At 41.5% G+C, this 13,382-nt stretch overlaps 1 protein-coding gene across 1 annotated transcript in view; it reads right to left on the bottom strand.

The window, feature by feature from the left end:
• FHDC1 (FH2 domain containing 1) overlaps window positions 1–13,382 on the bottom strand; it is an 85,053-nt gene that overhangs the window by 58,307 nt on the left and 13,364 nt on the right. Inside the window, exon 2 of the mRNA XM_082243156.1 lies at window positions 4,233–4,770. Coding sequence (XP_082099282.1) covers window positions 4,233–4,661 — 429 coding nt within the window. The 5' untranslated portion in view covers window positions 4,662–4,770. The remainder of the gene's footprint in view (window positions 1–4,232; window positions 4,771–13,382) is intronic.

The following is a 13,382-nucleotide window of genomic DNA, read 5'->3' as shown; positions in this document are numbered from 1 at the left end:
GCTATAGAGCACATGTCAAACACAAGGCCCGAGGGTCGAATCCAGCCCGCCAGGCCATTTTATGTGGCTCTCGCACCTCTCCTGCAGCTGTGGCACCCCCTTATCTGTGCCCCCCAAACACCTTGCATTAGCAGATGGCAGCAGAGAGGCGGACAGAACTTGTCCACCAGATGCATCCATTCAAAAGGACAGGAATCAAAGCTTCATCAGCATTATGAGAGAGTTACCTGTACATGGAGCGCTCCAACGCTGAGCTCTCACAGCTCCCTGGAACTGCCATCTTCACCCGGTCTTCCTATTGGATTTGTTGGCTCCAGTTGTATGAACGGTTGGGGCCACGATGACGCATGCCCAGGAGAGCCCTTGGCTCCGGCATGGAGCTCTGAAGGCCCGGCACAGTATGCCATCCCTTCAGAGCGCATGCACTGGGTGACGTCACCGGCTGCATGTTGTGTGAATGTCTTCTTCACAATGCAAGTTATCTACAGGTAAGACTTATAATAGGTTCAAAAGTAGAGTTTAATTCCACTTTAAGCCTACCATGTACTGCTTGAATTTTGGCCGCTGGGTGAAAACCTGTCGTCAGCTAAACCGTGACTGCAAACCACTTTTAGAAAAATATTCCAGCTTGCTCCTTCGCATGTTCACATCACTGCAGTTGACAGCACAACAAATAGAAGATCAAACAAAATGTTCTTTAGGGCCCCCTTTCAGACTTGTGACCTAAAAGTTGAAAGATTTTAGCACAATTGTTTTGTTGCGATTTTGACTGGACTTGAGCAATGCCTATGTCTATGGACCTCTAAACGCATTAAAAATCAGCCCAAAGTAGTGCAGGGACTACTTTGAAGTCACACAGATATGAACGGTACTCATTGGAAATTATGGAGTACGACTTGTCATGCGACTTTGCAGTCCCAAGTCGCACAAGTGTGAAAGGGGCCTAAACAAAACATTTCAGTGGAGATGAGGAAGTAGAAGAGGAGAGGTCTGTGTTCTTTGTAATCCATCAAAAATGAAGCAGGCAGGGCTGACACCACGTGTATAGGAATTCAGAACTGTATTGTCATGTCAAAGAGAAAGGTAGGAGAAAACTTAATGTCTTGCACATCCACAATTCGTTTTCTGGACTTTTTTGCATGTATTCCAGAGATGTACCAAATAGTTTTTTTTATATTTTCCTTCAAATACACTTAAATGCGAAAATAAAAAAAAAAAACAAAAAAAAAAAAAAAAAAACACATATTTTAATAACTTGTGGACGCTATTAAATAATCTTTTAGTCCCGGTTCACATTTGTGCGATGTGGGAACACTGCGAATATGCAGCGTGATCCCGCATCGCATCCGCACCCCTGCCATATGCGATACGCAGGGGTGTCAATTAAAAGTTAACGACACCCCCAGTTGCGATCGCACATCTCAGTGCGATCTGCAAGTTCGCACAGAATCGGATCGCACTAGTGTGAACCACCATGCGATCCGATTCTGCTGCGGATAAAAAAAAAAGCCTCATGTGCGTGTTTATTACGGATGCGGTGCGAATTCAGCCATACAAAGTGTATAGCTGAAATTTGCACCGCACATGAGATCGCATGCAATTTAGGAGCGGTGCGCTCCGAATTACATGCGATCTCCGCAATCACACAAATGTGAACCGGCACTTACATTTCTGACTGCTCTACACTAAAAAAAAAAAAAAAAAAAAAAAACAACAAGATCTGATTGGTTGCTTTGGGTAGTTGCAGATCACTGCTACATGTATTTTTCTATCAGCTAAGAGTTTTACAGTGAAGAACACCATTCATAATCGCAATGTTCCTTTCGGGCCATAAAACTGCATAAACGTGACTTGGATTAAGTGACCTCATCTTTGTGCTTGCAGATATTCTCACGTGGGTTCAAGGACAGGAAACCATTGTTTACACACAAAACTTAACTGCCTCCCATTATCAATAACACAAAACATGTCACAGAGAAAGGGACATTCATTAAAGTTATGTAATAGTTCCACTTTTTAGAAAGTGCTACAAATGGGAAAGATCATCATTAATCTTTTGTAGGTACATGATGGTACAAAAGAAGGTAGGGGCTGCAAATGTTAAAAATGCAAGTTGCCTGGCTGTTGCGCAGATGCTTTGGCATCAGACCTAAGAGATTTGGCAAACTAGGAACCAGGGCCGTCTTTAATACGGATTGGACCCTGGGCAAATTTTTCTTTGCCCCCCCCCCCCCCTCCTTCCAGCTTCCTCCCTTCTCCGAGACATACAATAAACAGCAGCTAGACTCAAAATCAGTTTACTGCAGCTGATCAGGCAGCGATTGAGATTGGTTGCCAGAGATTAAAGCATATTATTACAGCTCACTGACTGGATGCTAGAGGTTACAGCACACATTATGAGTCACCAATTAATCACTATAAGTTACAGAACATCATTTCTGCTTGCTGATTGGTTGCTAGAGGTTACTGCACATCCTTACCACTCACTGTTTGGTTGCTAGGGGTTACATGCTTACCGCTCACTCATTGGTTGCTAGAGGTTACTGCACATCATTACCACTTACAGATTGGATGCTATAGACTGCTGTGCATCATTACCACTTGCTTATTATTTGCTAGAGCTTATAGCACATCAATACAGCTCACTGATTGGTTGCTGAAAGTTAAAGCACATCATCTCCCTACTGCCTGCACACAATGGACTGGAGAAGTGAGGGGACCCACCAATAGACAGAAAACCATTAGAACTTGCTATTAGCAATGAGCAGAGCACACATAGCTATGAAAACTGAGTGCAAGTAGAAACAGAGCCCAATGCAAGCAATATCCCAGAGGACAGGCTGCCAGAAATAAATGATTAGTCATGCTGCCTGCCGTAGAGCAGGGTTGAGGGGCGCGCTGCGCACCGAGTGCAGGGTGGAGGTGCTGTATTGATAAGTGACAGTAGTGAGCAGCTCAGCAGCCAACGAAGGATCCCAGAGGTGGCGGAACTCTGGCTGAAAAAAGCCGTTTGGCAGCATGGGCTGCAGAGGCAGCTGCTTTGGGCCCCCCCTACAATGGCTGGTCCCTGGGCAGCTGCCCCATTTGCCCCGTGTTAAAGACCGCCCTGCTAGCAACAGAAGGCCTCATATTTCTCTCAATATTTGTATGTTTTATTGCAAAGCTGGCAGACCTAAGACCTAAAGCAGCCATTTCTCTAAAATGTTAAAAACAACTTCCCCCACCAGATGCCAACAATTTTAATGAAAAACCTTGAACCCGGCTATTTCCATTAATTCCAAAATATCGTAAATTAAAATCGGTTCAAAAAATGGTGAGCCATTAAAAAACCTGCCAGGAGAAAAATATGGGAGCTGCCTTGTAGACTTGTCATTGAAGATGCAAAACACTTTAAACGGCATGCTATTTCCAGGACACAGACTTCCTGTGTATGAAAGGATAAGGTTGGCGGTCTCAGAGCTTACACCTACAAAGACAAGTCAGCAAACTCAGCTCCCATATTCCTATAATAACAAGATTCCTTTAAACCTTTACTCAAACCGACTTAATAGAACACTGCCATATAACCTCACCACTAAGATACTCCTTTGCCAGGGTTCATTGTGAGCTGCAACTCATTCCGTCATCCATGCAAAAATGATTGAACTAAACGTACACCTCTGATTTGTTTAGAAGCTAGAAAGACCATCGGAAACTACACCCATCACACCAAACAATGCAGCTTGCTATGGTAACTAACCAAATATGCTATTGCCTGAACTTTTTGCTAAGGCAGCAGGTGCCCATTCCAGGATCTTCCAGTCCTCTGGCAGGCCAGACTGAACCTGGCATTACAGTTCTAACATGGCAACTAAGTGTAAAAATGTAATGAAACCACCAAGATGGAAACAGAATAACTGCCCCAAAAAAACCACATGCAGGTCACAATAGCCACTGATAAGGGCAACAATATCCAATGCCAAAAAAAGCTTGGAAGCCGGTACTGCTACTAAGCACTAGATCTCTGAAATAAGAACTGTCTGTATATCCAAATTTTCATTCTAAATCTGACATTTTCCAGAGCAGTTTTGCATCAGACCCGTTGCTGTGAAGAAGAACAAACAATTCTTCCAGACACTTTAAGAAGGCCAAATCTTTCTTTTTTTTTCACAACTCTACAGATAGGCCACCAATACAGCTCAAGATTAAGCTAACCATAGAAAAAAAGAAATTAGAATTATAGAAAATTATACCTCATCCTTTGGCTCTCGGAAAGAAGACCTGTTGCTCCCAGTCCTCCGGAAAACACCAGGCTTGGTATCTTCCTGCTGACCAAATAGTTCCTCAATTGTCTTTGCATCAATTTGGTATTGATGCTGCCTAGCAGCCATTGTCCAGATATTGTTTTTTCCCCTAACCTGCTCCTCGGGGATGGTTTTCCAGAAGAAGCTCCGCATGCGTTTCTTCTTGTGACCATGTCCATGACTTCCATTATGCAGAAATGGAGGAGCCCCAGGAGGGGGAGGAGGTGGTGGCACAGATTGAGGCAAAGGTGGTGGAGGAGGTGGTGGTGGTGGCGGCGGAGGTGCCAATGGGTTATCTAGCATTAAGTCTGTGATGACCACACTGCAGTCACCATTATCTTTATCATTTACCAAAGAGACACAGTTCATAACATGCATCTTGGTGCAGGCCTTTCTTCATATGACGCATCACTGAGAGTGGAAGAGTATTCAGCAAAACAGCATCCTAGTCCAAAGTTCGTCTTAGCATTACGTGCAGGTTTTAGACCTAAAAAAAAAAAAAAAAAAATGATCATTAAAATAAAATATGTAAGTTGGAGTTAAGAAATAGTGATAAGAGAGGGCAGATACACCCACACACATTATATATATATATATATATATATATATATATATATATACACACACACACACATACACATACATACATACACACACACACACACCTTTTTTCGGTAGTAATTAAGAAGTTACTGGGGAGAAACATTATAACACATCATGGTGAGAAGGTGAAGAAAATTTACCTGAATCAGTTAAATTGTTCAAATAGTAAAAAACACAGGAACCAATAAGAAAAAAAAAAAAAAATTACCAAAACTTTAGCCTTGAAAACATCAACTATAACACACATTTGTAAGCATTAGTATCTCAAAACTTGAGCTTAGAAGATTAAAAGAATAATATTTCAAGAAAGGGTAGAAAGTTCACCCCTATAAGATACTATGCCTATATTATGGCACCTTTCCACTGCAAGTACCGGCTCGGCTCTACTCGGCCCTGCTTGGCCCGGTTTGCTTTTCCACTGCTGGTACCGCATGGTACGGTGTTGGAACGGTTCGGTACGGTACGGTTTGCTTTTCCACTAAAGTAGTACTAAAGTTACTAAAGTGGGTGGGATAACAATGGGGTGGGTGGGATTCTCTGACCAATCAGTGGCTAGTAGTGACTGCATGCAAAGGATTGTGGGATATGGTACCGGGTATGGTACCTGTTGGAACCACAATCGAGTAGGTAGTGTTTTTGAGAGCCGTACCGTTCTGTTCCATGCAGTGGAAAAGCGCCGCCGTACCGTACCGTTCCTACACTATTCCATGCGGTACCAGCAGTGGAAAAGCACAAAAGCGAGCCGATTCCATGCAGTGGAAAAGCGTCATTAGAAGATTCCAGGTTCCTTTAGAGGAGGTACTGAAAAGGAAAAAAATAAAAAAAAATCAATGGATAGAGGCCGGTTATGCTCCCTATCATGTAATAAAGTTTGCAAAACTTTTTCCTTTCTCTTAAAATTTTACTATTTTGGTTGCATGCTTTTGGGGAGGGGATTCCTCCTTCTGATGACAGTCAGTGACAATGACGGCATGACTTTTTTTTTTTTTTTTTTGCTGTTGGCGTCTTTCTGTTCCTGTGACACCTAGATCCCTCACTGCTTGTTTTTGAATCACTGGGACAGAAAGGGAGGAGGATTTTGCCCAAAAGGGTCACAGACTGCAACAAAACCTGAGAAGTAGTTTTCACCCTTGTCCACTTTGTCTACAATTAACATCTTGGCTGGATCCAAGTTCTAAAAACTGATCACTTTTAGCAGAATGTTAAGTAAAAATGTTGTTTCCTAGCACAGAAAACACTGTAAAGACCTGCGTCAACGGGTTTTTCTTTCCCATAATAAGTCTATGAAAAAGCAAAAGCCACTTGAAGCGAGTCAAATCTTTCAAAAGCCAACTCTCCAATACTAGTACATTTGCTCTTCCAAAATGAAATACAAGAAGGCATTTATGAATAAACATGAGACCCAGCATCTGAAATTGGGAAATGGAATGGAATATTTAACCCTTTTCCCAACAAAGTTGATAAGGAGCGGGAGGTCAATTTGAACGTCTCCAACACAGTAGGTCAGTAATGACACAACCATTCGATAAAATGAATACAAAGGATTCTGCCTGTCAGGCAAGTCCCAAAGTTTTCTGAATGTAGATTTTCCACTACTAGGAAGCCTACAAAGCAAATAGTTACCTGATATAACCCTTCAGCTGCCTAAAAATCCAAGCATTTGCTGTTTTGTTGGTTCTCTAGCAGCATAAAGAATAAAAGGTGACAGGGACACACAAAAGTTGTTTGAAGCCGTTTCTTTTCCATGATGTCAGTCTTTACATTGTTGGAAACAAGAACTGCCACTCCTAGGTAGCACTTACACATCCTGGAAACATACCCACCTCAGTGTTTCCCTATCACTTGCTACAAGCCTTCTAAATACGCAACTGTGCCAAGGCAACACACAGCTATGGGAATGTATTGCAGGGACTACAACGTTATGCTTTCTGTAATAAAATCATACCCATTGCCAACTACTTTCCCCTGAGGATTCTGGTTATGCGTTTTCTTGGTTGAACTTGGACATATGTCTTTTTTTTCCAACTCATAACGCCTAACTACCGAATCTCTTCAACCCTATTGCTGCCTCAATTGTATGTCTTTCACGTGATGTACAGACTTCAACTGTTATTTCACTACATTTTCCATTATTAAAAACATAGTTAGTGAGGTTGGAAAAAAGACATCAGTCCATCCAGTTCAACCTATGATATGTGTGTGTTTGATGTTAACCGTACATTGTATACCCCTGTATGGTGTGGTCTCTAAGGTGCCCATCTAATAATTTTATGAAACCATCGATGCTCCCCACTGATACCACTGCTTGTGGAAGAGAATTCCTCATCCCCACTGCTCTGATAGTAAAGAACTCCCTATGTATTTTAAGGTTAAACCGTTTTTCCTCTAGTTTTAGTGAGTGGCCATGTGTCTTATTGTATTCCCTTTCTCTGAAAAGTTTGTTCCTTATGCTATGGTCATCACCAGTACAGTATTTGTATATTGATATCATATCCCCTCTCAAGCGTCTCTTCTCCAGAGAGAATAAGTTCAATGCAAAAGGATTTGCAACATATCATTTAGTGAAAAAATCCAGCGCAATCATATAGTGAAAATAATAATAAATCACCAAATGGTTGCTAACACTGATACATTGTTTTTTACTACGCACATCGAAAAATAGTACTCCAAATATAAAATGTTGTGCCAGTGAAAGAAATTCTTTATATTAACACTTCTAAATTAAGTGATAAAAAAAAAAAAAAATAAAAGTCCATGTATCACATGTGCCTTTTGACAAATTCAATCAGTGAAACATTCCACCATGCAGTGCAACTAAATGGACAAAAAGTGCTTGTGCTGGAACTAAATCAGTAAAGTGCTGGTGCTCGCCTTCACCTGTACACACAGGCAGCTCATCTTGTAATCTGACCCATGTTACCAGTGGCTCAGATAAAGCAGTTCCCCTCTCAGGATATATTACAGCCGGGATGCCGCTGTCTCCTTAAACACCCTTCAATCGGCTCAGCCGAGCCTCAGTGATACTCCACAGTATACACAGGGAACAAAAAGTAATACCATTTAGTGCTTTCTGCAGAACTTTGTTTATTTGCCAATAAAGTTAAGGGTAAAACTCACAAACATAGCACTTCAGCAGTGCGGGCTGATCAGGCTACACACAAACAATTCCTTCCTCTAGAGAGGGGCGATGTGACATCAGTGCGCAGGGTCCACCCCAATACGCGTTACGTCTGAGCTTAAACTTTGCCAGTAAGGGTGGAGCCTAAACATCACCAAGTCCTATTTAAATTAATGACCCAGACACAGCCAGCCCCCCCCCCCCCCAGGTGAAGCGATCCTCTGCTCACCGTTGTGAGAAGGAAAAAGACGTCACAAAAAGGAAGGGATCACCTGACCTAAAAGGCATTGGGACACAGATCAATCTCAAAAAACAATCCAAATATCTTAACATATCACAATATAAGATGGTGGATAAAGGAGCCACCTAATACCGCCACTCTCCCAGCCATCTTTACACAGAACCATCCAATAGGACTACATAATAAATGCAAACACATCACATTTCTCAAATTGATAAAATAACGTATACTCCAGAAAAATGGTATAAAAACGTAATAATTAAATAAAATAAATAAACAATCAAAAACAAAAAAAAAAAAAAAAAAAAAGAAGAAAAAAACCTAAAATATGTAATATAAAAAAATCTTTCATAAAAAATATCTAAAAATGGACTAAAAAAAAAAAAATGTACCACTCATTTATCGCTGATGCAACAGTTGAGGTCAAAGTCCACATTCAAACCTCTAGGTTAGAGGACCTTTGCCTCGAAAATCCAATAGGATTCTCTTCTGCTTAATTGCCTAATGTAATTCCCTCCCCTCCAGTGTCTCTCTACTTTTTATATCCCCCAAATTTTAAGTGAATTGTGATTTCTATCATGGGCATCTTTAAAGTGCCTGAAGACATTATGTGTAACAACCCTTCCTTAACGTGTTCTGCCACCCTAATGCTCAAGCATCTGGATGTGCATCCTATATATTGGAGCCCACATCCACATATAGATAACGCCCATAGTAGCACAGGTAATCAGATCTTTAATCTTGTACTTCTTACCCGTGCTCCCAGATACAAAATTCTTTTTTCTTTTTAACATTACCTATGGCATGACAAGCTGGGCATCTGCCACACGCATAAAAATCGGTCAGGAAGTTAAATAATGAACTCTTCTTCTGAATAGGGGGAGAATCAATAACCCCTGGAGCCACAATATCTTTCAGAGTCTGGGCTTTTTTTAATATATAAATTTGAGGTTCATAGGCAATGCGGATCCCAGTATCCTATCCTTTTCCCAATGTTTATTCACAATTGTTTCTACTGTCTAAACTGGACATTAAAGTCCACTATAAGCTTAAATTCGAAATCCTTTCCCTCTTGTCGTTTAGTGTCCCGTAGCAGAGATCCCCTGTCCATTTCTAACACTTCCCTTTTTACCTGAATCATAGTTTCTATAGCATACCCTTTTTCTAGAAAGCTATTCGCTAGAGTCTCAGACTGATTTATATAGTCTGACTCCTTGGACCAGTTTCTACGTATTCTAATAAACTGACCTTTGGGGATATTTATAGAGCCATGTTTTAGGATGGCAGCTATCCAAAGATAAGTAGGAATTCCTATCTGTAGGTTTCAAGAAATTCCTTGTGCTCAACCTTCCTTTTTCTTTAAAGATTTCTAGATCCAGAAAAACAGCCTGTTCATCACTGGCTGGTCAGGTCAATTTAATATTTTTCAAATTGCTATTCATTCTGTCCCTAAACCTATTGAAGGAGCCCCTCCAGACTATTACCATGAATGCCAACATGTACTGTGACATACTAAAGCAGAGCATGATCCCCTCGCTTCGGTGACTGGGCCGCAGGGCAGTATTCAAACACACCTCCAAGACAACCACTGCATTGCTAAAGAAGCTGAGGGTAAAGGTGATGGACTGGCCATGCATGTCTCCAGACCTAAACCCTATTGAGAATCTGTGGGGCATCCTCAAACACAAGGTGGAGGAGCACAAGGTCCCTAACATCTATCAGCTCTGTGATGTCGTCATGGATGAGTGGAAGAGGACTCCAGTGGCAAACTGTAAAGCTTTGGTGAACTCCATGCCCAAGAGGGTTAAGGCAGTTCTGGAAAATAATGATGCCCACACAAAATATGGACACTTTGGGCCCAATTTGGACATTTTCACTCACTTTTGTTGCCAGTGGTTTAGACGTTATTGGCTGTGCGTTGAGTTATTTTGAGAGGACAGCAAATTTACATTGTTATACAAGCTGTACACTCACTACTTTACATTGTAGCAAATTGTAATTTCTTTAGTGTTGTCACATGAATAGATATAAAAACATTTACGAAAATGTGAGGGGTGTACTCACTTTTGTGAGATACTGTATCTATACGTATGTATGTAAACACATATAAATAGCCATCTGTGCCTGGATTTTCTAAGAGAGAATCAGCATCTAATTATGTAAACCTGCAGATCACAATGTTTACTTCCTAGATGTAGAATTTACATTTTACAGTGTTAAAGATATTAACGAATAGCACAGACATGCAAAGCAATATGTCCCAAAGGTGTCTCATTCATGGTTTTAGAAACACTGGTCACCTATATTGTAAAAAAATGATCAAGCTCTTAACTTTCTCACCACATGCATATACTGGAAATGAAAATTATTTTTCCCATATTATAAATGGAATTTTGCTGATTAAAACGAGAACACAAGTTGATAGGTGCAGTAAAAGTGCTCAAACTCTACACAATTTACAATACTGGAAGTAGTAAAAATGTCAGATAATGTTGGTTATTTTTCAAATTAATTTAGAAAATTTAAAAAATAGCAGCCGTAAAAAAGGATTAGTTGCTATAAGCCTAACACGTTTCCTACGTTTGACATAGCGCAGTTATTTGATGGCTAATTTGCTGAGGCAGTAGAGTCTATTCACCTAACAAGGTGTATGTGAATAAATAAGGTAATGAATAACCAATCACGAGAAACAAAGTTTGGCTTGCATATGATTGGTGTATTCAAAGCTTTACTACCAACCTTCTCTTTGCAAAGTGAACAACATCTATACCTTCTAACGCAGACATCCCTGTCGCTCTTTTTTGATCCATGATTACATGGATCAAAAAATGCCAATGTTTTCTTTTGGGTGGCAGGATGAAAGTAGACATGCATCCATTTCTGCCACATCCTGGCCCATTCAAGTTATTTAGACCAAACACAATAAGTTTGCATCCAGGTCCACTTTTACTGACCTGACCAGATGGGGGTGGATACTGGAATATGGACATCTACTTATATCCAGCCACCCATAGCGATTACATGGTACAATCTTCCACAAGATGATGGGGACAAGAAAAAAAAAAAAAACAGAATAGACATAAAGCTCACATATGTGACATCCATTTCCATTCTGATTTGACAAGGCTTGATAAAGGTGGAATGCAGGGTGCCCATGTGACAAATCAACCCCCTTGTATTATATTAATGCCATTTTCATTACACATCTTTGGGGGGGGGGGGGCTTTCTGGAATACAGCTTTGAAAACAGACACCAAGAATGGGTCAGTGACTGTATCTTCCTGATAAAAATGCAGCTGCTCAGACACGCACCTATGATTCAGTTTCAGTAGGTTTAGCACATTTTAGTTCTGCCTTGATCTGTGTCAAGTCGATGATGTATGGTTATTGACTGTCCTGGTATCACAGGTGGGAAATTCCTCTTTCAATGAGCAGTATAAACACATTCAACCAAACATCTGGCCATACACGCTTTTATCCTGCAAGTGAACTGTAAATCATAAGATGTCAATCTTAATCATACTTTCTTTGTAAGCGCTCTTCCACTCCATGTGTGGTCACACATTAGGGACTGGTTTTCTTCAGGGACTGACAAATGGAAGTACTATAGGAAATGTAAAACAAGAGTCTACACCCCTGGTGTTGAACCGGCGGCCCATTGCCACTTATTGTTTGGCCTTTTGAACCCCCTGCAGACAGCTGTCTGTTTTGTTGCTTACTCAAGCCGGTAAGGAAAATGCTGTTAAATGGTTTGGTTTATGTCATTCACAATATCTTTATTTTCTGTGCTCTACACCCCTTTTCCTTTATCAAATTTTTCCCTGCGTCTTTGGAAATGGAACTTGTTTAGAAAAATAAATGTTTTTGAAAAGGGGCTGCAGGAGGCACAAACATGGAAGCATTGCGTTTTAATGGGACGGCAATAGCAGTGATCTCTTGCAGTCTCATATAATGTCTACAGTCTATGACCAGTCTCCGATCATCTGACCATTTACTCGTGCATGTCACCAGTTTTTGTCCTTGACCTTCTCGTTTAGCATATCTGTAGGCACTACCATCTACGGATACATGTCTGCAGCCTCTCCTTTACAGTATTACATTCACTGCATTATGTATGTATGTATGTATATATATCGTGTGATGGAAATGAAAATTATCAACCTACAGAGGGCTAAATTCAAAGAAACCCCAAAAATCTAAGTGAAAAAATGATGCAGCAGACTAGTCCATTTTGCTGAAATTACATTACAACTCAAAATGGTACTCAGTAGTTTATATGGCCCCACGTGCTTCTCTGCATGCCTGACAACTTCAGGACATGCTCCTATTGAGACAACGGATGGTGTCCTGGGGTACTTCCTCCCAGATCTGGACCAGGGCATTGCTGAGCTCCTGAGCGGACTGAGGTGCAACCTGGCGGCCTCTCATGGACCGAAACAATGTCCCAGAGGTGTTCTATTGGATTTAGGTCAGACGAGCGTGGGGGCCATTTATTGGTATAAATTCCTTCATCCTCCAGGAACTGGCTGCATTCTCTCGCCACATGAGGCCGAGCATTGTTGTGCACCAGGAGGAACCCAGGACCCACTGCACCATCGTAGGGTCGGATAAAGGGTCCAAGGAGTTCATCCCAATACCCAATGGCAGTCAGGGTGCCATTGTCTAGCTTATAGAAGTCTGTGCTTCCCTCCATGGATATGCCTCCCCAGACCATCACTGACCCACCACCAAACTGGTCAGGCTGAATGATGTTACAAGCAGCATAACGTTCTCGATGGCTACTCCAGACCCTTTTACGTCTGTCACATGTGCTCAGGGTAAACCTGCTCTCATCTGTGAAAAGCAAAGGGCGCCAGTGGCAGACCTGCCAATTCTGGTGTTTAATGGCAAATGCCAATCAAGCTCCACAGTGCCGGGCAGTGAGAACAGGGCCCACTAAAGGAAATCAGGCTCTCAGGTCACCCTAATGAAGTCTATTTCTGATTGTTTGGTTAGAGACATTCACACCAGTGGCCTGCTGGGGCTCATTTTGTAGGGCTCTGGCAGTGCTCATCCTGTTCCTCCTTGCACGAAGGAGCAGATAGCAGTCCTGCTAATGGGTTAAGGACCTTCTACAGCCCTGTCCAGCTCTCCTAGA

This window comes from Pelophylax lessonae, assembly GCF_965119305.1.
Source record: "Pelophylax lessonae genome assembly, chromosome: 1".
NCBI lineage: Eukaryota > Metazoa > Chordata > Amphibia > Anura > Ranidae > Pelophylax > Pelophylax lessonae.
This window is presented reverse-complemented; position numbering and strand designations above follow the sequence as displayed.